This window comes from Hippocampus bargibanti, linkage group LG03 (assembly GCF_051943395.1).
Source record: "Hippocampus bargibanti isolate YZ-2025 linkage group LG03, ASM5194339v1, whole genome shotgun sequence".
In the NCBI taxonomy this organism is placed as follows: domain Eukaryota; kingdom Metazoa; phylum Chordata; class Actinopteri; order Syngnathiformes; family Syngnathidae; genus Hippocampus; species Hippocampus bargibanti.
The window spans coordinates 6,032,547-6,058,845 of record NC_142736.1 but is presented as its reverse complement, the minus strand read 5'-3'; the positions used below and the strand labels follow the sequence as shown (position 1 = coordinate 6,058,845).

The 26,299-nt window shown below is 42.5% G+C and overlaps 2 protein-coding genes across 4 annotated transcripts; one reads left to right on the top strand and one right to left on the bottom strand.

Moving 5' to 3' along the window:
* Nucleotides 1-702: 702 nt before the first annotated feature.
* Nucleotides 703-10,590, bottom strand: LOC148900177 (uncharacterized protein F13E9.13, mitochondrial). 2 transcript variants are annotated; one of them, XM_088991747.1, is made up of 8 exons: nt 10,492-10,590; nt 9,567-9,654; nt 9,400-9,482; nt 7,238-7,418; nt 5,926-6,076; nt 2,216-2,343; nt 1,879-2,043; nt 703-1,056 (listed from the first exon to the last, which is right to left on the bottom strand). In XM_088991747.1, the coding sequence occupies exons 2-8, from the start codon at nt 9,637-9,639 to the stop codon at nt 719-721; spliced, it is 1,119 nt and encodes a 372-aa protein (XP_088847873.1). In that variant the 5' UTR covers nt 9,640-9,654; nt 10,492-10,590; the 3' UTR covers nt 703-718. The 2 variants fall into 2 exon arrangements, with proteins under 2 accessions (XP_088847873.1, XP_088847874.1); XM_088991748.1 differs by lacking the exon at nt 703-1,056 and having other exon boundaries at nt 1,628-2,043.
* A 59-nt stretch (nt 10,591-10,649) lies between these two features.
* Nucleotides 10,650-24,845, top strand: ccne1 (cyclin E1). Of its 2 annotated transcripts, none has more exons than XM_088991746.1 (12): nt 10,650-10,718; nt 11,303-11,352; nt 11,531-11,624; nt 11,711-11,773; nt 13,569-13,744; nt 14,571-14,706; nt 15,521-15,667; nt 17,501-17,596; nt 17,657-17,791; nt 21,941-22,052; nt 23,005-23,162; nt 24,034-24,845. In XM_088991746.1, exons 2-12 carry the CDS (start codon nt 11,339-11,341, stop codon nt 24,211-24,213), a joined length of 1,311 nt encoding a protein of 436 aa, XP_088847872.1. In that variant the 5' UTR covers nt 10,650-10,718; nt 11,303-11,338; the 3' UTR covers nt 24,214-24,845. The 2 variants fall into 2 exon arrangements, with proteins under 2 accessions (XP_088847872.1, XP_088847870.1); XM_088991744.1 differs by having other exon boundaries at nt 10,709-10,847; nt 11,302-11,352.
* Nucleotides 24,846-26,299: the final 1,454 nt, after the last annotated feature.

Genomic DNA, 26,299 nt, shown 5'->3' with positions numbered 1-26,299 from the left:
AAATCTTGTTAAAGATTGCATATTCTTGGTGGACTTAATAAAACTTTGTGGACAAATGATTTTAAATTTCCTTTGTGTTTGCAGTATCACATATAGTGACAAGTTCTAATTGCTGATGCAAATTTATTCATGTCTAATTGCTCCGGAAAATAGCCAGTGTTGTAGACGATTAAGGTGATGCCACGCCCAGTACTGCGTGCGTGTGTTTTTGTGAATGATATCTCCAGCCGTTGTGTCATAAATTATGGTATTACGAGGGATATTTGTTCAAGTCCGACTAAGTAGGACTTCACTGAAGGCCTAGGTGTGAAATGCCGACAGGAGAGAGAGAGAGAGAGAGAGAGAGAGAAGAGAGAGAGAGAGAGAGAGAGAGAGAGAGAGAGAGAGAGAGAGAGAGAGAGAGAGAGAGAGATGTTTAATTTATCATTCATTAAAATCTATAGATACAAATCCTGTGCAACAATGATTGAATGATGGAATTTGGGTTTTGTATTTTAGCTTGTTAGTTTGCTATTGTGAAATTGTTGGACAATTTGAGGTTGAAACAGATGTTCTAAATACGGTAACGTTGATAAGATTTGAAAAAAATTATATAACAAGCCAAAGCTTAATTTTTTTTTTCAGATGTATAAATGATGCCGTATTTTATTTATGTAACATTAAATGTCAAGTGATTAATATTTTGGTAAATAATTGACCATATGAATCACAATCATCTTTATTGCCAAGTATGTAGAACAGACAAGGAATTTGTTTCCGGGAGAACACGCCGCACTAGTATCATCATCAAAAATTGCAAAGAAGCACTATACAGTTCTATTTGGGTTACTGTTGAAAGAGTTAATGGCTTGGGGGAAGAAGCTGTTTCAATGTCTGCTGGATTTGGTGCGCATGGATCGGTAGGTCTGCCTGAGGAGAGTAGCTGGAAAAGGTGGTGGGCATGGTGCGGAGGGTCCAGTAGGCTTTTCCACACCCTTGTTTGGATTCTTGCAATGGGCAAGTCCTCGAGAGTGGGTAGGGTGGTGCCAATGATTTTTTCCGCCGTCCTAACTGTCCCTTGAAGTCGGAGAAATGTACATACATATTTTTAAAAAATAGACAACGTAAAATATGAAACGTGTGTTAGCTGTGTATCATATAATCATAAGGTAAAGGATCAAAATATTAGTTCTTAAAATATATTTCCAATATTTTCTGCGCAACCCGGGGTAAAGGAACAAATTCAAACAAAATGAGGAACGTACGATTGTTTGGTGTGCAGCGCCATGTAGTGGACTATAAGTAGAACCACAACGTGACTCTTTGTGATCCAAAATGAAGCCTGTGTGTGTGTGTGTGTGTGTGTGTGTGTGTGTGTGTGTGTGTGTGTGTGTGTGTGTGTGTGTGTGTGTGTGTGTGTGTGTGTGTGTGTGTGTGTGTGTGTGTGTGTGTGCGTGCGTGCGTGCGTGCGTGCGTGCGTGCGTGTGCGTGCGTGTGCAGGTGTGTGTTCTCATTTTTGTAACCTCATCGGGACTTAAACTTGACTGCACACTGGTCATTGGGGACTCATTTACCTATGGGGACCTTGTGTGTGTGTGTGTGTGTGTGTGTGTGTGTGTGTGTGTGTGTGTGTGTGTGTGTGTGTGTGTGTGTGTGTGTGTGTGTGTGTGTGTGTGTGTGTCCGCGTGTGTGTGTGTGCGCGCGCGTATGTGTGTATGTATGTAAAAAAATATTTGGGTGTCGGAGGGGGGGGTCTATAAGAGTCATTTCATCGCTAACTAGCGGCTGCCTGTTAGCACAAAAAGACCAAAGCAAAGTGGAGAGATGCACCCGGCCCACTGCGGGATCGGGCGATCTTCCTTCGGGGTCATTGGCTTTCTCGGAGGCGTCGAATTTTACTCATGAAGTTGTTGATGCGTCGCACATCGAGCGCGTTGCTCCACGAGCCGCCGCTTTTGAAGTGCGAGCCCACGATGAGGCCGCTGGCTCCCAGGTAGCCGTCCACGTTGTCGTGAGTCACACCTGAACCCACCAGGATGGGAAGGCTCACTGCCCGCTTCACCTCTTAAGTGGGATGACAAAGCACAAGAAGGAGGAAGTGGAGAGGGTGCTCGTCTTGCATGAAGACGACAAAAAGGAGGTTGTCTCCAGAGAAGGCCTCGGGGGCCGCTGATTGTGTTTTGTTTTGTTTTTGTTTTTTTTTTTCACCAAGGCCTATCAGCACGATGTTACGCACCGGCGAGTTCTTGGGGGTCGGTCTCGGCTCCCGTGGACTTTCCGGTCAGGATGAGTCCGTCCGATAGGAAGAATTCTGCGGCCCGAGCCGTCTCGGCCACGCTCACGTCCGACGTCAGAGCGTGAGAGCTGTAGTCACATGTCATCACGCACGTACGCAATCAGCATGTTGGATTTATTTTCAAACTTTTTCCATGTACAGGTAACATCCGATTTACGACCGGTGCGAGTTATGACCACCCGTACTAACGACCACGACCGCCAGACCCTTTTTTTTTTTGCTACGGCTGGGACCGTAGGAAAGGTGGCCCTTCTTGTTTACATTGAACAAGTAGGATGTTTATTTTCCGGAGCACAGAGAGCAACCGCCTCTCTCAGCATTGTATAAGAACTATATTTTTTATCGCTGTCAAAGGACCATACGTAGCGTTGTGGCTGCATTGCCAGATCCGCTAAACATTCAGCATGCCCCATTTATCATAACAGAGAGTATTAGATCATTGCACAAAATGAGAATACAAAATAACTGTTTCTTCAAAAACGCGTACGACTATATTCGCCAGCCAAGCGCGTGATTGTGTTGCGCTACCCGTCACAACGGCACCGGCGGGGGAGTGTCCACCGACGCCGAGGGGGGGGTCGTCGCCCAGGTCGAGGGTTCCCCCGACGCCGGCCGGCGGCGCTCGGGCGCACAGGATCGGCGCGACGAGAACGCACCGTCGGGCCCGCGCCGCCACTGCTTCTTTGAGACTATTTTCCTTCGCCGTCCGCCTAAATCCAAGCGTGTGTGTTGGGCAAACTCTTCTGGTTTCTCCGTTAGCAAGGAGAGCGAGTTTTAAACAGCGCATATCCGTGGGAAGCCGTGCGTATTTGGGTCAGCAGAACGACACAGTGATAAAAATCGGTAATACAAAATATAAAATGATTAAAATGAAACTAAAAGTTATAAGATTTATAATTGAACTGTAAGCAGTTTTGTGTATAATAGTATTCAATAGAAAACGTTCTTTAAAAACAACAGATTGACATTGTATACTATTCTGTCGTATAAACCTCGCGTCGGCCATTTTGAATGCTTTTGGATTTACGACCGTTTGACTTACGACCGTTTTGTCGGAACGGAACCCGGTCGTAACTCAGATGTTACCTGGTGCACCGGACGTTGAGGCGCACCTTCTATGAATGAAAAAAAAAATTCTCCAAATATAATATAGAGTTATATCAAAGTTTTTTTAATTATAAGGTGCACCAGAGTATAAGGCCCAACCCCCCAATGAATGATGTATTTTCAAAAATTTTCCATATACTCTATAACAGGGGTCGGGAACCTTTTTGACTAAGAGAGCCATAAAAGTAAAATATTTAGAAATATTTTTCAGCGAGAGCCACACGCACGCGCGCGCGCACATACAAACGCTCGCGTGCGCGCGCGCACACACACGCGCACGCGCGGCCACTTTTCAACAAAATATCAGAATGTATTATTTAAAATAACTTTGTGATAGTACTCACCGTTAACATGGATGGTTTTCCGTTCCTCGTGTTTGGTAAAAATCCAGGCAAACTATCGGAATGAAATTCAATTTGCCGGTCCAGAGGCGAAGTTACTGCTAGCTAGCCTGCACACGGCTCATAAGCTTCCACACTTGCTATCTGCAATCTACTTCTCGCAGAAGTATGTCGATGCTAACGTTAACATGGGGCTTGTTAAAACGTCACTGACATTCGACTGTTTCATCGATGGTATTGTTTCATTGCAAATTAGAATCAGAACATTTTCTCTCCTCTAATGCTCCGGTGCATTCACGCTGAAGTGCACAAGTTGGGCTCATTTAAAGGGGCGTTTACCTATTTCAACATGATGGCCACTATCATCCAATCAACATGGCGCTTTCGGCCATTCTAGGTCAGTGTCATCCAATCAAAATTGCGCTTTCCGCCAACTGCAGCCCCAACGGGAAATGAACGACGAAAAAAACGACAATATGTATTATAATATGTAATATTTATCGGCGAGCCATATGCAATCATCAAAAGAGCCATATATGGCTCGCGAGCCATAGGTTCCCGACCCCTGCTCTATAAGGTGCACCGGATTATGAGCCGCACTTTCAATGAATGAAAAAAAAGTTTTCCAAATATAATCATTTTTTTCCAATTATAAGGCGCACCGGTGTACAAGGAGCACCCCTCCCCCCCAATTAATGATGTATTTTCAAACTTTTTTAATATATCAGGTGCAGCGGACTATAAGGCGCACCCCCCAATGAATGGTGTATTTTCAAACTTTTTCCGGTGTATAAGGCCCAGTGGACTATAAGGCGCACTTTCAATGAATGAAAAAAGTTTCTCCAAATATAATATAGAAATATATCAGTTTTTCAATTATAAAGTGCACCGGAGTATAAGCCCCCCCCCCCCTCCCCCAAGAATGGTGTATTTTCAAACTTTTTCCATATATGAGGTGCACCGGATTATGAGGCGCACTTTCAATGTATAAAAAAAAAGTTTTTCAAATACAATAAATATTTTTTCCAAATATAAGGCACACTGATATATAAGGAGCACCCCCAATTAATGATGTATTTCAAAGTTTTTTTCCATATACTGTATAAGGCGCACCTTCAATTCATGAAAACAAGTTTTCCAAACATAATATATAATTATATCAAAGTTTTCCAAATACATATAGTATAAGGCCCACCACATTATAAGGTGCGACAGTAAAGGATAGGGATACTTCTTCTACTTCTGACAGTGGTTGCGAGACCTATCATGGCTCAATATAACTTCACATATAAGGTGCACCGGCATATAAGGCGAGGGTCATCTTTTCAAGAAAATCAAGATGTTTATTTCTGTGAGCCTTATACACCGGAAAATACGGTAAGTCCTTTCTGTACTTATAATAATAATAATAATAATAATAATAATAATAATAATACATTTCATTCATAAGTGCCTTTCAAAACTCTCAAGGTCACTTTACAGTCACAGGATAAGTTTTTCTCTGGGTGAGCAGCGGCAGCAATAAGCGTCAGTGTTCACTCAACCCGGAAGTAACTCAAATAGATAGAAAACTAGCTTGCTAATAGATAGCTAATAATAATAATAATAATAATAATCATAATTATTATGATGATGATAATAATGATAGTAATAATAATAATAATACATTGTATTTTGTGTTTGGGAGCCTTTTACTGAGCGAGTTGCTTGTTCTGTAGCCACAAAGGGACATAAGTCTTCTTGTGCTCGTCCCAAGCCCGGATAAATACAGAGGGTTGTGTCAGGAAGGGCATCCGACGTAAAAGCTTGGCCAAAACAAACATGCGGATCAAACCTCTAAAGATGAAGGACACTGATTTGCTGTGCCGACCCCTTGTAGGGAAAAGCCGAAAGGAAAAGAAGAAAGGAGATTTATAAGCGCCTCTCAAAACTCTCAAGAACATAGGTAATAGATAGCTGGCTATATAGCTAGCCAGTTAAATAGCTATATCGCTAATAGATAGCTAGATAGCTAATAGATAGCTAGCTAGGTAGCCAGCTCGATTTATCTTCAAAAGCGGACGTACCCTTCCGCCTTTGCTTTCGCTTACTTTTTGATGTATTTCATCATCCTTTGCAAAAAGCGACTTTGAATATCTGGCGCAATCAAACATCTTCCACAGTTTTTCCAGACAGAACGTCCCAAAAATACGACGAGGCTACCTGTGTTTCTTTTTGATGTCCGTCAAGACGAGGATGTCATCCGCTCCGATGTTCTTGCGGTACCTCAGAAGTTCTCCGGCGCAAGCGTGGACCAAACCCTCATCAGCCACGTGTGAAAACACAAAACCCTCCGCTCGGATGAAGTGGGCGCCTGACACCCACAATACAGGTAACATCCGACTTACGACCAGCTCGACTTACGACCACCCGTGCTTACGACCACAACCTCCAGACCCTTTTTTTTTTTAATTTTAATTCTACGCCTGGCAGGCCGGCAACGCGTACAACAAATTTGGCCAGCCAGCATCTCACTCTCGCACAGCAATCGACCGTATGATGGCACCAGAGTGGGGGGGTGGGTTGCGAGTCATTTAGCATCCGAGTCTGGATTTCGACTTACCACCATTTCGACTTACGACCGTTTTGTCGGAACTGAACTCGTCGTAAGTCACACGTTACCTGTACAGGTAACATCCGAGTTACGACCGTAAGTCTAACGGTCGTAAATCGAAAGGCATTCAAAATGGCTGACGTGAGGATCACATGATCATAACAAATGACGACACGCTGGTATCTCTTGTACGACAGGATAGTATACGATGTCAATCTGTTGTTTTTAAGCAACGGGTTCTGTTGAATACTATTATGTACCAAAATGTTGACAGTTCATTTATAAATCTTAGAACTTTTAGTGTCATTTTAATCATTTTATATTTCGTATTATCAATATTACTGTGTCGGCGCACACGCTTTCTGCTGACCCAAATACGCACGGCTTCCCACGCATGCGAGCTTTCCAAAAATCGCTTGCCCTGCTAATGGAGAAGCCAGAAGGGGTCACCTGTCTCAAAGAGGCGGCGGTGTTGACCGTGAGTCTGACGCGGCGTTTGCATCGCGGCGATCCCACCCGCTCCGCCTCGGCGTCGGTGGACACCCCTCCCTCCCCCCGATTGTCACGTTCGGGTTGACAGCTTGGGGCTGGGCCACGCCTCCCCGCTTGCCACTACTTCCGTCTTCAGGACAGCGGGTACGAAAACCGGACGCTGTCAACTTGTATTTGTACTTTGTATTACCCTGGACTTTCTATATCTTCGTCCGAGCCACCCCACTTCCCCAGTTTTGAAAGCCGCTTATAAATGAAATGTATATTATTAAATTAAAAAAAAGTCTGGCAGGCATGGTCGTAAGTACGGGTAATCGTAACTCCCGCCGATCGTAAATTGGATGTTACCTGTATTTGTAAATGACAGTGAAAGCGAGTGACCCCAATTTGTACACATTTCCCCAGAATTGAGCCAGCGGACGTGATCACCTGATGCAAGAGCGACGGCGAGCGCCTGCTGGTTGGCGGCGGACAGAATTTGTACGCCGACGGGGATGGATGGGCAGACATTCCTGACCGCCACGCACACGGATGTCATGCACGCGCTCACCTCGGGACCCGGCGACAGTGAGTACGGGACGTCGTGCATGTTCTCCACCATCACGCCGTCCTACAGTTGAAAAGGAAGAGTTAGTCAGAGCAGGTGATGAGAATCAATCTGGAATTCCATGAAAAACAAAAAGATGACCGCAACATGCATGACAAAATGGTGACAAAAACCAAAAAAAGGAAGTCCAAGATGGCACCCGAGTAATAATAATAATACAGTAAAGTCTCGTTATATCGATATCGGATATATCGATAGTCCCGGTTATATCGATACTATTTCTATGCACGCACAGAGAAAATTACATGCAAACAGGGTCGGATATACCGATAGTCCCGGTTATATCGATATTTTTTCGGACTCCCTTGAATATCGATATAACGAGACTTTACTGTAATAATAATAATAATAATAATAATAATAATAATACATTTCATTTATTAGGGCCCTTTCTAAACTCTCAAGGTCACTTTATAGTCACAGGATAAGTTTTTCTGTGGGTGAGCAGTGTTCACTCAACAAGGAAGTAACTCAAATAGATAGAAAGCTATCTAGCTAGCTAACAGATAGTTAGCTTGCTGTTGTTTTGTGTTTTCTTTTGTCGCTTTGTGTTGTTGTGCGTCATAAGGCTAATGCCGCTAATCCAATCCAATCCAAATATATACGGTGCATATGAAAGCCTACTCGAACATCCGAACTCAATTCGGGGTTAAATCGCAGGCACTTTCAATTGTGGCGGGTGTATTCTGTCTGGAATTGATTTCTGTCACTTCTAATCAAAGCCCGATTCCATTTATGAAGGTTTGCACTTAACTCCAACCATCGCATCTCAGTTTCATCATGGTCTCCCTCTTCAAAAGTGAACACTTTTGTACAACTGGAATATTTTATCTCACAAAAGTAGTGAAAACTTCATAAATGAGTCTATGTCACCTGAAAATATAATAACTTGTGATCTGATATAAAGTACAGTGATACCTCAGTTTACGAACTTAATTGGTTCCCAGAAAGTGTGTGTAAGGTGAAAAGTTCGTCTGCCAAACATTTATTTCCCATAAGAAACAATTAAAAATGAGAATAATCCGTTTCCACGTCCCTATAAAACATCATTTTCTATTAAATAAACCTTAAAACTACACAAAATAAACCTTATTTGATGTATAACAAATGTGCTATTGTATTGTAATTAAAGAAATGTACTGTACTATATAATAAAGTCGTTTTATTGATCTTTGTGATGGCCGTTGTCAATGGATGATGAACTTCCAGGTTGCCTCTTGATGATATCCGAGTGAAGTTGCCGTGCTTTCTCGACGATAATGCCCTCACACTCTGTCCCCTGCTTGCTGGTTTTCGTCAATCCAAATCAACAGAAATTTTTCACCCTCTTCTGTAGCCTGAGACCGTTGCTTAGACAACACAGAAACAGCCTTTGCCACATGTAGCAATGGTCGACTTAGCATACTGGTAGTGGGACGCTAAGTCACACAAACACACACCTCGTTCGTGTTTTTCGATGATCTCCTTCTTCTGCTCGACCGCAATTTTCTTTTGTGTCTTCTTCGGCTTAACACTAGCCTGTGGTGGACTCTTTTTTCCCAAAAAAAGCAAATGTACTCCACTCGATAACAAACCACATCTGCACTGAGTGCACTCAAAGAAAGTAGGTGTGGAAAACTAGTCCGCCAGCCACCGTGGCGCTGTTCGACCATGTGGTTTGGTGTTAATCAACCGAAACCTAGTCTGCCAGCGACCGTGGCACTGTGTGGTGTGTTTCGTCTGCTGAAAACTAGTTCGTATGCCAAGATTAGATTCTCGTGAATTTAATGTTTGTAAGGCGAAAAGTTCATGAGCTAAAAGCGTTTGTAAGCCGAGGTATCACTGTATGTTAATACAGTTCCATTGTTGTACATTCTGCATGCCAAGTGGCACGTCTTGGTTGAACAAAGGTGTACAGAGAATAGACCCTGTGGGTACTCCATCCTCAGAGTGAAGAACAAGAGTGGACCGATTGATATTTGATCAGAGGGAACTTGCTGCTTACCAGTCCTGCGTTGCGGTATACGCTTGCCTCCCAACAGGCCTCCTCAATGATTTGGGGCATTTTTAAGGATCCAAGTGGAGAACCTGTCAAATAGTTGCACATCATGTAAATCATAATCAGCGAACATGTTTCTCCCTAAATGAAAGGTGGTAATAGATCAGTGTTACCTGGTAAAGCTTTCACGTGAATCATTCCGATCACGACACATTTTAGACGTCCGAAGAGGTCCAACCATTTCATGTTTATCGCGAAGCTCTGTGGAGCAACAAAGGGAACAAAGAACATTTTGATCACATGACCGTCCCAAAGGTCACCCACGTTTTACTGACATCCAACCAACACAGAGAAATGGAGGCGCATATGTGAATTTATAAACTTTTTTTTAACTCATCAATAACTTACTGTTCTTATTTTTGTTCATTTAAATGTGTTTTGTTGTCAAATATGGATGCTTTTCTTCAGGTGTGCATTTTATTCAGCATTTTAAGCTCTTGTTAAGTGTCTGCGTGTGATAAAGTGCTTTCAAATAACATGTATAATACTAATAATACATTTAATTTCCAAGCACCTTTCAAATTATTATTATTATTATTATTATTATTGTATTATTATTATTATTGGGAAATGCGTGTGTGTTGTCATTTCCGCTTGAAGTTCCCCATACAAGTTAATCGTGGGTGCTTTGACGATCAAAAAAAGTTGTTATGCAGTAATTTCTATATGCGGCATCAAAAGTGCTAACATCACAATTAGCACACTTGCTAAAAGGGGGACAAACGCTTCATCTGGCAACCCTTGGCAGAAAGGGGCGCTACGGCGGAAAAGCTAACTTCGTCCAACTTGGCACAGCAGTCGCGAAAGAAGCATTGCGCCCAACGTGGCGGCGAGCCACAATCCTCTACGACAGTCACCAAGCCGCATCGCCGTGTTTGCCACCCACAGAACCGACTTTTTGGTCCGAAACGGCGCTGAAAGTGCATCGACTCAGCGCTTTGTTTACATCTGACAAACTAGCCACGCGGTGCCGGCTACTTCCGCTTTAAGACCCGCCCACGCAGCTGTCACCCGAGCGTCACGCCTCCCGGCTTTTACCGGCTAAAATTCGCACCAAACCAGACTTTGGGAGTTCTTCGCTTCACCCCTCGTACTTTATCCCGAGCCCAAGTGCTTGTTCGCGGCAGTGGGGCGACCCAGTGGCGCGTACAGATGCGGAAGAAGGTCGTCGGGAGGCGGGGAAGAAGACGTTTGAGCGCCAAGTTAAATCGCCTCCTCCCCGCCTGATTTGACCGAGGCGCGCCCGCCTGCCATCACGCTCACGGGAAGCTAATCTGAGACGACTAAAGTCACTCTTCTCCTCCTTCATCGATGCATTGACCGATTGATCCATCGATTCAATCCATGCTCGACATTGATTGTAACTGAGTGAACTTCAAGAGTTGCATCTTGAGGTGAGTGCAAGAGCTAAACCGGTTCAAATCCGAATTCAATATTTTTACGAGAAATAAAATACCACGTTCATGTACCCGGATGCTTCATCGGACCATTGTCGATCTTTATTGGAGTTGTTTTTGATGTTATTTGTGCAAAATAGTCCGCGATGCAGCCGCGTCGGCCATCGTGCTGAATCGAACCAGATGTCCCAAAGTTTGAGAAAGAAAATGAAGACGTTCCCGGGACAAATGTGCACATTCGGGTCATCCCGTGAATGATTCGACGTGTTTTGTGACAACATTCGGAGTTGGTTGTGTCGATTTGGGCCACTGGAAACGCCGCCAGGCTTGTTTCTCGTTTGCCCGCCAGGACTAGTTTGGGCTTTGTCAGCTGAGCGTGGGGGGTTGGGAGAACGCTCATTTTCTGTCTTCAAGCTACCCCCGAATAAATGGAAACCACTTTTCCTCGCAGGTTGACTCCCCACAAGACGACCGACAACGGGACTAGGATGCTGGCAAGTCGGTGAGTTCCTCTTTGGCGGCGGTGTCCCCCGCTCGTCGTCAGCGCCAAAGTTTAGCCTCCTCGGCTAGTTAGCTCGCGGCTAAAGTGCTTTCGTCTGCTTTGTCGGAGCTCGACAGCGAGCCCGATTCGTACTTGACAACTTTGTGCTCTTGTGCGTTTATTTGTCATGTTTCCTCAGGGAAGTCGGCGATCAAGAAGCCCGATGTGTTGCGAACGAACCGGCCGACGTTAAGACGGCGAGGCCGAGGAAGAGGAAGGCAGATGTTGCCATTGTGAGTCGACCCCCCCAATCCCTTCTGTAGTTTGTCTCTGTCCCATACGTGGAATGTTGGACTCACATGAATTTATTTGACTGCAGTATTTACAAGATGTGGATGAGGACGCCGCAGACATGAGCAAGAAGAATCGGCGAGACTGCCAGGTAAAACCTTATGACTGGACTGGGTATAAAAGTATCAGCGGTTGAGGAGCACTTGGGGTCCCAATCAACAAATTGATTACCGTGTGCCAGATCATCAAGCCCAAATTGAATTGACACACTCCTTTTGTTAACCTCGTATGGACACAAAATGGATTCCTGGCCAAGTGGTCCATTGGCAATGCCTGAGCTGGGTTGAGAGCAATATAAAAGTATCAGAGGTTGGGGGGCACTTTGGGTCGGACCCAACAAATTATGACGCTCCAGATCATCAAACCCAAATTGAATTATAATAATAATTGACACACTCCTCAAAATAACCTGATCTTGACACAAAATGGCTTCTTGGCCAAGTGGACCATTGGCAATACCTGAGCTAAGTTGACGGCAATATAAAAGTAGGAGAGGTTGGGGGATAGTTGGGGCCCAACTCAACAATTTCATTACGGTCTGCCAGATCATCAAGCCAAATTGAATTGACAGACTCCTTTTAGTAACCTGGTATGGACACAAATTGGCTTCTTGGCCAAGTGGTCCTTTGACAATACCTGAGCTCGGTTGACTGCAACATAAAAGCAGGGATGATAATTTTCCGCCGATCTGCGGATTTCCGCGTTTTCCGACTAAAATGACCAGATAAAACTAAATACGTATTCTCGCTTTTCATTTACTGTTTGGCTTGCATTGGCGGAAAGCGGAATTTTGATTGGGTGGTCTTGACTTCGGTGCCGTTGATCTCGAAACAAGGAAACGATCCCCTTTGAATAAGCGGACGAGTAAAAAAAATCAGGTTGAATGGACCGAAGGATTCGCCTTTGTGGAGAGAACAGGTTCTAATTTGATAGATTCTAATTTGCAATGGAACAATACCATCGATGAAAAAGTCAAATGTCATTGGCACTATGACAAGCTCCATGCTAACAGTAGCATCAATATACTACTGCGAGAGACAGCAGAAAGCAAGCGTGGAAGCTAATGAGCGGTGCGCAGGCTAGCGAGCAGTAACCTTGCGTATGTACCAGGCAAGTTGAATTTTATTCCGACAGTTTGGCTGGCTTTTTACCAATCATGAGGAACACAAAACCATTCATATTAATGGTGAGTATTATCACAGTTATTTTAAATAATACATTCTGACATTTTTTTGAAATCACATTAAATACATATAAGTGTAGGGCTGAATCTTTAACATGTTTGTCCAAAAGGACAAACAAAAGCGACATTGCAAAACGTTTTGCGTTTGCGTCATCGCATGTGGGTACTGCACTGCACTAAATCTTGACAGCAAAAATAAAACATAACAGGAAACTAACGTCAATTTGATTGAATACGGATAATTGCACACTAATAATATTGCTATCTAGCTGGCTAGCTTTGGTAGCTTGGATGTCATCAACAAGAAACTTAACTTAAATATTTTATATCTAGCTGGCTATCTATTTGCTGTCTATTACCTATTTAGCTGGCTACTTTTCTATCCATTTGAGTTATTCCGGGTAGAGTGAACGCTGGCGCGTGTGGCTGCCGCTGCTCACCCGCAGGAAAACATAACCTGTGACTGTAAAGTGGCCTTGAGAGTTTTGAATGGCGCTTATAAATGAAATTTATTATTATTATATATATAAACAGTATATGTGCGTGTGCCCTTCCCCCGCCTTTTTTTCCAGACTTTTTTTTCATTTGTCATTCTCATCCCTGTAAAAATTGACTGTGATATTTCACACTCGCTTCTCCCGCCATTTTGTTTGTTTAGAAAGTCCTTGTAAATGTCTCATTTCCCTGTTTTGTATCCGTGTAGGCGGCGTGGCGATCCAACGAGGGCGCATACGCAAGTCCTCAACGTCGGTCGTCCACGTTGGACGGCAAAGACGAGCGTCAGCAGCAGATCACCTTGATCAATGCCGGCTTCCCCCACTACAACCTCAGCAACATCTTTGCTACGCCCGTACATTGCGCCCCGCTGCCCGCGCTATGGTCCGTACGCCACATAAATAAATGCACACATGGCCTTTTGTACTCTCTTACTGCTGAGCTTTAATGCTAATAATATTAATACTTTTACTTCCCATGTTTCCCTATGCCACGGGTGTCAAAGTCAAGGCCCAGGTGCCCGATATGGCCCGCCACATTTCATTTGGCCTGCCAAAGCAAATCAGGCATGTTAAGTGCTGTGATACTAGCTAAAGTCTGAACCCAAATTTCAAATTGCCCCATGTAAACCACAATAAGATTCATTATTTTTCAATTCAGATTTGAAAACTAGTTATTCATTAATTTGTATGTAATATATATATATATATATATGAGTCGGAATGCTGAGTTAGGAGTCGCAATGCTGGGTGAAGAGTCGCAATGCTGGGCGAAGAGTCGCAATGCTGGGCGAAGAGTCGCAATGCTGGGCGAAGAGTCGCAATGCTGGGCGAAGAGTCGCAATGCTGGGCGAAGAGTCGCAATGCTGAGTTAAATGTGTGTGCGTTATTGGCGCATCTGGCTGTCGCTGCTCACCCGCAGAAAAACATTTTTGCTCTTATCCTGTGACCGTAAAGAGTCCTTGAGTTAGAATTTATTATTATTATTATTGTTATTATTGTGGTAATTAACTCATTCACTGGAAGACAATGTACAAAAATGTGTGCACTCCAGTGCCAGGGTTTTTGTCATTGTTTGGCAAAAAAATGACTTTGACACCCTTGTGTTGGACCCATACTGTAACTTCTACCGTGAGGACATGTTGTCATACTGCGGCGACCACTCCCGCCAACTTGTCCTAAACTGTGTTTTGTCCCGTTTTTGCGATCAGCTGGGCGAGTAAGGACGTGGTGTGGAACAACATGCTAGCCAAGGATAAGACGTACACGCGCAACGTCAACATGATGGCCAAACATCCTCACCTTCAGCCCAAGATGAGAGCGGTGCTTCTCGACTGGCTCATGGAGGTGAGCGCCGGGCGGAAACGGACTCATAACACGCAAGGGAGATTTAAATGCCTATGGTTTTGGCCAGCTTGATGCTATATTCGCATCGACGCGGAGTTACTTGTTCACGGGATATGGCGATAAATAATAATAATAATAATACATTTCATTTATAAGCGCCTTTCAAAACTCTCATGGTCACTTTATAATCACAGGGTAAGTTTTTATGTGGGTGAGTAGCGGCAGCCACACGCGCCAGCATTCACTCAACCCGCAAGTAACTCAAATCGATAAAAAGCTAGCTGATAGCTAATAGATGGCTGGCTAAATAGCTAATGTTTCCTGACAAATAGCTAGCTATCTAGATAGCTAATAAATAGCTAGCTAGCTATCTAGCTGATGGATAGCTAGCTATATGGATAGCTAGCTATCTGGATAGCTGATGGATATATAGCTATATGGATAGCTGGCTATCTGGATGGCTGATGGATAGCTGGCTATCTGGATAGCTAGCCATCGGGATAGCGGATGGGTAGCTAGCCGTCGGGATAGCGAATGGATAGCTAGCCGTCCGGATAGCGGATGGATAGCTAGCTAGCTACCTACTAACGATGTAATATTTTCCGGACAGATTTAGAATAAATCTGAAGTAAAACAGTACATTTACATTATTTACTTTTAAATGAATCAATTTTAGGGGGGCAAAAATGTACAAATTGAGTTCATGAATTGTAATTTTAATGCAAGGGAGAACTTTGCAGTGAAAATAAGATGCCCGCCTGACCGTCCTGCAATATGTTGAAAGTGTTTTTTTTCTTTTTTTGGGGTTCTGGAGGTGAGCGAGGTGTACAAACTCCACCGCGAGACGTACCACCTGGCTCAGGACTACTTTGACCGCTTCATGGCCACGCAGAACAACGTGTTCAAGTCCATGCTGCAGCTTATCGGGATCAGCTGCCTTTTCATCGCCGCCAAAGTCGAAGTAGGCGCCGCCTCGTCTTTTGCACTCGCGTTTGACTAGTACAGTTTAGCCGCTCATGGCATTTTTACAACCTAATTTTTACGTTTTAGCACGAAGTAAATTTTACAGTGATACCTCGGCTTACGAACGCTTTAGCTCACAAACTTTTCGCGTCACGAGCATTAAGTCTTAGCTAACGAACTAGTTTTCGGCGGCTGAACACCAAACCACACGGTCGAACAGCGCTATGGTGGCTGGCGGACTAGTTTTTGTCACCCACTTTCTTTGGGTGCAGACTCGGTTTGTTATCGAGTGGAGTACCTTTGCACTTTTGGGACATTTATATTATGGGATATTTATATATTATATTTGGAAAACTTTATATATTTCTATATATCTTTTATTTGGAAAACCTTTATATATTTACCGTACGTATTATATATTGGAAAAAATGATATTTATATATTTTATTTTGATTTTTTTTATATATATCTGAAAAAGTTTTATACATTATATTTGGAAAACATCTGTATATTTATAGATTATATTTGTAAAACCTTTACATATTTCTATTTATATATCATATTTGGAAAACATTTATAGATTATATTTGGGAAAACTGTTATTTATTTATTGATTATATTTGAAAAACATTTATTTATACATTTGGAAAACGTGTATATATTATATCTGGAAAAGTTTTATCAGAGTTACGACCGGGTTCCATTCTGACAAAACTGTCGTAATTCAAACGGTCGTGAATCGAAAAGCATTCAAAATGGCTGCCGCGAGGATCACGTGATCATAACAAATGACGACACGCTGGCATCTCCTATACGACAGGATAGTATATGATGTCAATCTGTTGTTTTTAAGCAGTTTTCTATTATATAATAAATAATAATACATTTTATTTCAAGCGCCTTTCAAAACACCCAACGACACTTTACAATAAAAACAATAAAACAAAGCACATAACAATAAAACCATAAGTAAAATGATACATAATAAAATAGCATATAGAACTATACATTGAAAGCAATTTTAAACAAGTGGGTTTTGAGGTGAGCCTTGAAAATAGGGAGGGAGTCAATATTGCGGATGTTGGGTGGAAGAGAATTCCAGAGTTTGGGAGCAGAGCAGCTGAAAGCTCTGCAACCCATCGTGGTGAGACGGGCAGAGGGCACATAGAGGTGAACGGAGGATGAAGATCTGAGGGACCGAGAGGGAACAGAGATTGAATACTATATAATAATTATATACCATGTATAATTATATACCAAAATGTTTTCAGTTCATTTATAAATCTTATAACTTTGAGTGTCATTTTAATCATTTTATATTTCGTATTATCGATCTTTATTACTGTGTCGGCGCACGCGCTTTCTGCTGACTCAAATCCTTTGAGGCTTCCCACGCATGTGAGCTGTCCAAAAAAACAGCTGTCCAAAAATCGCTCTCCCTGCTAACGGAGAAGCCAGAAGAGGTCACCTGTCTCCAAGAGGCAGCGGTGCCAACCGAAAGCCCAACGCGGCGTTTGCGTCGCGGCGATCCCACCCGCTGCGCCTCAGCGGACACCCTTCCCTCCCCCAGGTTGCTGTGCTGTCATGCTGGAGAAAATTTGGAAAACTTTTTTATTTATTGAAAAAATATACTCCGGTGCGCCTCGTATAAGGAAAAAAAAGTTTGAAAAACACCATTCATTGTGGGTGCGCCTAAAACACTGGAAAATAAGGTAGTATGATTTGAGAAGTTGTTTTTTGGGTTCCAATATGCGTGGCAGCAGACTAAATAATCCAGGGGGGGGGGGGGCTCATGACGTGAAGGTAACTCTGATCCCTTTTGCTCGGGCAGGAAATGTACCCTCCCAAAGTGCACCAGTTTGCCTATGTGACGGACGAAGCCTGCACCGAGGACGAGATCCTCAGCATGGAGGTGATCATCATGAAGGTGAGTCGCGCCGCGTCGCCGCCCGTCGGCCCAAGGTTGACGTTTTTTGGTCGTCGCCAGGAGCTGAAATGGAGTCTGAGCCCGCAGACGCCCGTCTCCTGGCTCAACGTCTACATGCAGGTGGCCTACCTCAAAGAGTCGGACCAGCTGCTCATCCCCAAATACCCGCAGGACACCTTTACTCATATCGCCGAGGTTAGACCGAACGCTCCTTTTTCAATACATTGCTTCTTATTCCTTTTTAGAGTGGTTGTCATAACCATAGAAATAGATAGGTTTAGAAGTGCCCAAATGAGGCAATAGCATTGCGCCCGCGGTCACCAGGTCGTGACGTCACGAGTTGTAGCCTCTGACACAGTTCCGTACCATATGAATAATTTTTGCTCGTTTTTCGTCGATTTTCCTCCGGTATTCGACGAAATTCTAATACTTTGTGGCTAAATATGTTTTAGAAGACAACTACTTCACTCTCACGTCGTCTTTCGGCGCGATGTGAAGTCGGACAAGTCCAAAAACCTCAACTTTCAAGATCAGATATGCTTTGGATTATATTTTTTTTATAATCCAAAACATACAATTGCAATTAAATACACCACTATTGATGTATATTTATTCAGTCTAAAAATGTTATGAATAATAGAAATGACAGGTCTTTAAGATTGAAAATTCAAATACATAGTATAATTATCTTTTGAGTGTGATTGTAACCAATCTTCAAACGTGAAAAAAATAACATTCATAAAGAATGATCATACTTAATTGGTGATCGGAATTGGACTAAATCAGAAATTGTAGAGGATTAGGTAACACTGTGTACAGTGTATATGTGTGAAATCTACAACGGATCAAAAAGATCAAGAAGTAATTATTAGTATGTTGTATGAGCAGAGTCGGCTAACCTGGGGCGCGTTTCACTAAACTTTGCTATTTAGCAATATTGCTAAGCGTTAACAATATTGCTAAATGATGTTTAGTGAGACACGTTTTTAGCGTTAACAATGAACATAGCAATATATTAGCAATATTGCTAAGTTCGCAATGTTTAGTGAAACGCACACCCCTGCAGTTCAAATTTAGTGTCGAATTAGTTACATGCTTGAGGAGGCAGAGCCAATTCAATTTCATACTAATGAACAGCTAGGACGTACTTATACACGGTCGAAGATCGAAAACAGGATGAAAATTAGTCGCTAAAACATCGCAAAACGAATTATTTTTTTTTCTTTTTATAGAAATTTCATTTTGACTCACTTGACAAACGAAATTCCTTTGTTTTTCAGCTTGTAGTTGAAGCATCCGTAAGCGAAACATTGCGGCCCCCAACTGTTGTTCCTTTTTACAGCATCCATACGTTAAATAGACCTAAATACGCTCAAAACTATCCTATTTCTATGCCAAACCAAGCCACGTTACTATGGACGCTACAACTCGTGACGTCACTTCCGGGTTTGCAATCAACCTCGTCTCTACGCCACTTCTAAACCTATCTATTTCTATGGTCATAACAGATCAAACAAAAACTGTATCGGGAGTATGAACATGCCACAACATGCTACAAAGGAACCAGTCTTGGACCCACTCATTTAAAGGACAACCGACGCCCTCCGACAAGTTGTGTCCATAATTTGTAAAATCACTTCGAATGACTTCTACTGAGCGTATTTTACAAGGATTCCACCGCATATAGCTATATTTTACGTTTTAAAGAACAACCGACACATTTTTTTTGTTTCCTAACTGACATCAGAAAAATGTTTTATAGCATCTAAAATACCCAAAACACGCGGGCTGATATTTTTAGTCAAATACAAAACGCCAATAAAAATGAGTTGGTGTGCTAAATCTGCAAAAAATTGAGCTGCCAATTGGGCATTTTCAGAAAGTCCCGCCCCCAGTTCGTGACGTCACGCCAAGACGTCTTGCCTTGCTCGACAAAACAATGGCTTCAGATTCGGAGAAGATGCTTTCTTGTTACGCATCCAGTTTTGAATATGATTCAAACAGTTCTGAAGAGGAAAGCATAAATGTTTGCATTCGATTAAAGAAGGTCTTTCGGGTCATTTTGAAGACTCAAGACTGATGGGTAGCGACACAGAAAATGCAGAAGATGGAGCCAGAAAAGTTAGAAATGGGTTTATTTTTCAGCTTGGAGTTTTTGTCCGCGAATATCAAGTAGTTTTCTCGGTGCAACACACAACAATTCACCACTGCGTTATGTATGTGTTTTCCTTCTAATTTCACCATCAACACGGATCAACACGAAGTTTTCAGACCAAACAAAGTACCGCAATATGCATTGTGTGTCCTTTCTCGGTCATGGGCGTTCCTTCCGTGACGTCAGGACTCGTCACCAACTCAAAAACAAGACTTCCTGAATATTCAGCGCCAGTCTTAAAACGTGACATATAGCTATATGCGGTGGAATCTTTGTAAAATACGCTCAGTAGAAGTCATTTGAAGCGATTATACAAATTATGGACACAACTTGTCTGAAGGCGTCAGTGGTCCTTTAAGACATGCACTGAATATTCAGGAAGTCTTGTTTTTGAGTTGGTGACGATTCCTGACGTGACATCACGTCATGAACGCCTGTGACCGAGAAAGCGACACACAATGCATTTTGGGTACTTTGTTTTGTCTGAAAAATTCACATTCATCCTTGATGATGGTGAAATTAGAAGGAAAACACATAAATAATGCAATGGTGAATCGTGTGTTGCGCCAAGACTACTATTTGATAGCGGACACAAATTCCCAGCAGACAAATCAGTCCATATCCAACGGAGCTTGGGAGCCATCTTGTGCATTTTCTGGGACGCTACATTTCAGTCCAGATGCCTCAAAATGACACGGATTAATTTCTTTAATTGATTGCAAAGATTTGTTTTCCTCTTCAGAACTATTTGAATCATATTCATATCACTGGATGAGTAACAAGAAAGCATCTTCTCGGAATCTGAAGCCATTGTTTTGATTCTCGAGCAAGGCAAGACGTCTTGGCGTGACGTCTCGAAAAAGGGGACGGGATCTTCTGAAACTGGCCATTTCCGGTTTCATTTTGAAGTAGTTTTTGGACACTTTAAGTCATTTTTATTGGTATTTTTCATTCGACTAAAAATATCAGCCTGCATGTTTTGGGTATTTTAGATACTATAAAAAGTTTTTCTGATGTCAGTTAGGAAACAAAAAAATGGTGTCGGTTGTCCTTTAAAATTCATAGCAGCAAAGTGATGGAAGGAAAGGAAGAAGTATAAAAACAAAATAGTCATACCTCAGCTCACGAACTTAATTGGTTCCCAGAAAGTGTGTGTAAGGCGAAAAGTTTGTCTTCGAAACATTTATTTCCCATAAGAAACCATTAAAATGAGAATAATCCGTTCCCAGGTCCCAATAAAACAGAATTTCCAACGAAATAAGCCTTAAAACTACACCAAATATACCTTATTTTATGTATCATAAATGTGCTATTGTATTTTAATTAAAGAAATAAACTATACTGTATAATAAACTCGTTTTATTTACCTTAGTGATGGTAGTTGTCAATGGATGACTGACTTCCAGGTTGCCTCTGTCCCCTGCCAACTGCTTTTCATTAATCCAAATCAACAGAAGCTTTTCTTTTCTGTCCTCTTCGACTTAACACTAGCCTGTGGTGAGGTCTTTTTCGGTCCCATAATAGCAAAAATACTACAATCGATAACAAACCACGTCCGCACACAAAGAAAGGGGATGACGAAAACTAGACCGCCAGCCACCGTGGCGCTCCGTGTGGTTTCGCTCGTCCGCCAAAAATTAGTTCTAGTTCTAAACTCGTAGACTATAAGCACGCGAATTTGTGTTCGTAAGCTGAGGTATCACTGTACCCGGATACACTCTCACGGCGCCATCTTGAAGTCAACATAAATCATAAATAATGTGACAGAACACAGAAAACACAGTCATTCAATCCTAGGCACACTCTGCACCCTCTTTGCTCCATGGAGTTCAAGATGAAAGAAGAGAGGATCAAAGTTTCCTTTTCATCAGTGGATCAAGGACGTCATGCGCAAAAACCTGCACACATTTGCTACGAGCTAAGTTTGTAAAGCAAACACGGAGCTGTAGCATCCATTGCCAAAAAGAGACTGCCTCGCATTTCCTGTCCCACGTAAATCCGCTTCAATTCCAAGCCGCGGCAGTTCCACATACAAATCAGAGCTCTGTGCTGACGCTGCAATGCCTTTTTGAAATTTTGGGGGTTTTCGTTGAGAGAGTTTCACATTTAAAGGACATTTTCAGCGGTTTCAGATTTTTTTATTTTTTTTTCATGTATTTATTAATTATTTTTTTGTGACTTGTGTGCAGCTCCTAGACATGTGCATGCTCGACATGCGCTGCCTGGAATTTTCCAATGGCATCCTAGCCGCCTCAGCCCTCTTCCACTTTTCATCTCTGGAGCTGGTGGAGAACGTGTCGGGTACGTGTCATAATAATAATACATTTCATTTCTAAGTGCCTTTCAAAACTCAACCCAGAAGTAACTCAAATAGATAGAAAGCTAGCTAGCTAATAGATAGCTAATAATAACAATAATACATTTAATTTCTAAGCGCCTTTCAAAACTCTGAAGGATTGTTTACAGTCACAGGACATTTTTTCTGCGGGTGCGCAGCGGCGGCCATTTGCGCCAGCGTTTACTCAACCCACAAGAAACTCAAATAAATAGAAAGCTAGCTATCTAGCTAATAGATAGCTAATAATAATAGCAATAATACATTTCATTTCTTAGCGCCTTTCAAAACTCTCAAGGACACTTTACAGTCACGGGATATTTTTTTCTGTGGGTTAGCAGTGGCAGCCATTCGCGCCAGCGTTCACTCAACCCGGTAACTCAAATCGATAGAAAGCTAGCTAGCTAATAATAATAATAACAATAATACATTTCATTGATAAGCGCCCTTCAAAATTCAAGTACACTATACCGTCACAGGATATTCTTTCTGTGGGTGAGCAGCGGCAGCCACACATGCCAGTGTTCACTCAACCCAGAAGTAACTCAAATAGATAGAAAGCTAGTTAGCTAGCTAATAACAATAATACATTCCATTGATAAGCGCCCTTCAAAACTCAAGTACACTATACAGTAACAGGATATTCTTTCTGTGGGTGAGCAGCGGCAGCCACACATGCCAGTGTTCGCTCAACCCGGAAGTAACAAAGTTAAAAAAAATAACAAATAATATGACAACACAAAGACAGTCATTGATTCTTCAGCACTTGCTGTGCCCTTTCTGTGACATGAAGCCGTTCTAGATGACAGAGGAAAGTATCAAAGCGTCCTTTTCAGTATGTGTATTTTATTTATATATTTTGTGTATTTATGTATGTATTCATTTATTGTGCCCTGCCGCCATTTTACTTTTGTTCAGCGCTAAATCGGACGGAGCTGGAAGAATGCGTGCGGTGGATGGTACCGTTCGCCGTAGCGCTGCGCGAGTCGGGCGGCTCACCCATGAAAACTTTCTCCGGCGTGGCTACGGAAGACGCGCACAACATCCAGACGCACGCCCCCTACCTGACGTGGTTGGTAAGTCCACCGCCGCTGCTCTCGCAGTCCCCCAAATCCATCGGCGGCGCGAACAGCAAGCCGACGCCAGACATCTGCCGCAAACTGAGCTACGTAGCTAGCTATCAATTTGCTATCTATTAGCTATCTGGCTGGCTCGCTAGCTATCTAGCTGGCTGTTAATTAGTTATCTTGATATCTAGCTACCTACCTAGCTGACTGTTTATTAGCCAGCTAACCTCATTTCAAGCTCATATAACTCAAGTCCCATATCATTTAGGAATAAACTAGCTGGCTATCTATTTGCTATTATCTAGCTAGCCATCTATTTTGCTATCTATTAGCTAGCTACCTAGCTGGCTATATATTAGCTGGCTATCTATCTAGCTTGCTAGCTGACTATCTGTTAGCTGGCTATCTAGCTTGCTGGCTACCTAGCTGGCTATCTAGCTGGATATCGCTTAACTGGCTAGGTATCTAGCCTACTAGCTATTAGCTATCTATTAGTTACCGAGCTAGCTTTCTATCGATTTGAGATGCTTCCGGGTTGAGTGAACGCTGGCGCGTGTGGCTGCCACTGCTCACACACAGAAAAGAAATCCTGTGGCTCTAAAGTGACCTTGAGAGTTTTGAAAGGCGCTTATAAATGAAATGTATTATTATTACAGTATTTTCTGGACTATAAGACGCACCTTCAAACAAATGACATATAAATGTTTCCATACATAAGGTGCACCGCATTATCAATGAATGCACATATTTTGAAATGTTCTCCATATATAAGGCTATTATGAGGTGCAAGGTGTTCTTTTGAAAAAAAAAACACGTTTTCTTTTCGGTGCGCCTCATAGTGCAGAAAATACGCGATTACTTTTGTTCTGTTGCGGCTCAGGAAAAGGCGGCGTCTTACCAAGACGCCGATTTGGAGCCTCACCGCGGCTGCCAGGTCCCGTCCGGCGTCCTCACGCCGCCGTTAAGCAGTGAGAAGACGGACGAACACCCCGACTCGCCAACCCTCGCGCCACAAGTGCCCCCCAGGATGATTGCGAGCGAATGGACGCATGCCCCCTAGATCGATTCTATTTTTGACTTGGGGGGGGGGGGGTGTCTCCTTTTTTAAGGGATTTTGGGATTTTGGGGGACAGCCTGACACAATTTTTTGGAAGTGTTTCATCCTCAAGTGCCAGTCATGGGACATCTTTTTATTTCATGCAACCGTCTTTTAAAAAGGAGGTCAAGGGGGGGGAAGCCCTTGGACTGTCCCTGGAGTCTGGAAGACTCTGTGCTGCTACACGGACGGGCTTTGCATTGTGTGTGTGTGTGTGTGTGTGTGTGTGTGTGTGTGTGTGTGTGTGTGTGTGTGTGTGTGTGTGTGTGTGTGTGTGTGTGTGTGTGTGTGTGTGTGTGTGTGTGTGTGTGTGTGTGTGTGTGTGTGTGTGTGTGTGTGTGTGTGTGGAATCTACACGTCGGGACCATATTTACATGGCTAACAAAGTAGCCGAGCAGGTCGTGCTTCAGAAGCAAAACGCCGGATAGGAGTTGGAGGTCGCCCTCAAGCTCACAATGCCGACATTTGATGCGAGCGAATCAATTATTTTGATTGTATTTAACAAGAACTTTTTACCTTCCCATCCTGAACCTAACCACCAACCCCAAAATGTCTTTGGGGCGGGTTTTTTTTTAGTTCGGGGTGGGGAGGGTTGAGATGCTGCTACATATTTTTCATTAAAGATATTTCTTAAAGATGCTTTGTGTGGTGCTTGCGATGGAAGTGCGGAAGGACAACTTTGTCTCCCTCTGTTGGCCGCTGAATGTATTGCACACTGACTTGTGCTTAAAGGACAACCGACACGATTTTTTTGTTTACTAACTGACATCAGAAAAACGTTTCATAGCATCTAAAATAACCAAAACGCGTAGGCTTTATATCATTATATCTGCTCCCACACTTATTGGACCCCAAAAACATCACGAAGTTTTCAGACCAAACAAAGTACCCAAAATGCATTGTGTGTTGTGTTCTCGGTCAGTGACGATACCTACCGTGACTTCATGGTACATATCGTCACCAACTCAAAAACAAGACTTCCTGATTATTCAGCTCGAGTCTTAAAATGTAAAATGTAGCTGTATGCGGTGGAATCTTTGTAAAATACGCTCAGTAGAAGTCATTTGAAGTCATTTTACAAATTGTGGACACAACTTGTCCGGAGGTGTCGGTTGTCCTTTAATTAAAAACGAAAAATCATGAAATGTCAACACAAAATAATGTCGTCGTCAAAGTAGAAGGAATCTCAAATATGTAGAAAATTCAATTCGAAATTTACACCGAAAATAAGATAAGCAAAGCATCTGACACATTCAAAGAAGTACAGATGACGGCTGAAGAAACGATTGAACAATCGATGGACACGACTGAGAGCTTACACAGACTTACTCCTAAAATAAGCTGCTTTTGTTTGAAAAGTCCAACATAACAATTACTGTGATACCTCAGCTTGCGAACTTAATTGGTTCCCATAAAGTGTGTAAAGTGAAGTGTGTTTTCCAAACATTCATATTCCATAGGAAACCATCAAAAATGAGCTTAATCCGTTTCCAGGTCCCAATAAAACAATTTTCTACTAAATAAGCCTTAAAACTGCACAAAACAGACTTTATAGTATGTATAATAAATGTGCGATTGTATTGTAATGAAAGAAATTAACTGTACTGTATAATAAAGTCATTTTATTGACATTTGGATTGGTCATTGTCAATGGAATGATGCCGCTTGATCATATCTGAGTGCAAGCAAAGAAAGGCAAATCTTTGTCTGTCAAAACATACAGCTCACCTTTTGTCATCTTTAAGTAGAACACACACACACACACACACACACACACACGCAAAGAGTATGCAAAGTGGCACACAAAAGAAAAATCCAAATGTATCGCGAATAAAACAAACGCCAAAGAAGAAGAAAGGCAGAGTCAGCATCTCGCAATAAGGCCGTGTCATCAAGAAAAAAAAATCCAAAGGAAAGAAAAACATTTGAAGGTTTGAGAATTTTGGATTGGATTTGCCTTTATTCGTCTCGCAGTTGAGAAATTTACATTTCACAGCAGCAAAGTTATGAAAGGAATGAAAGTAGAAAAACAAAATACAGGAGCTGCTGG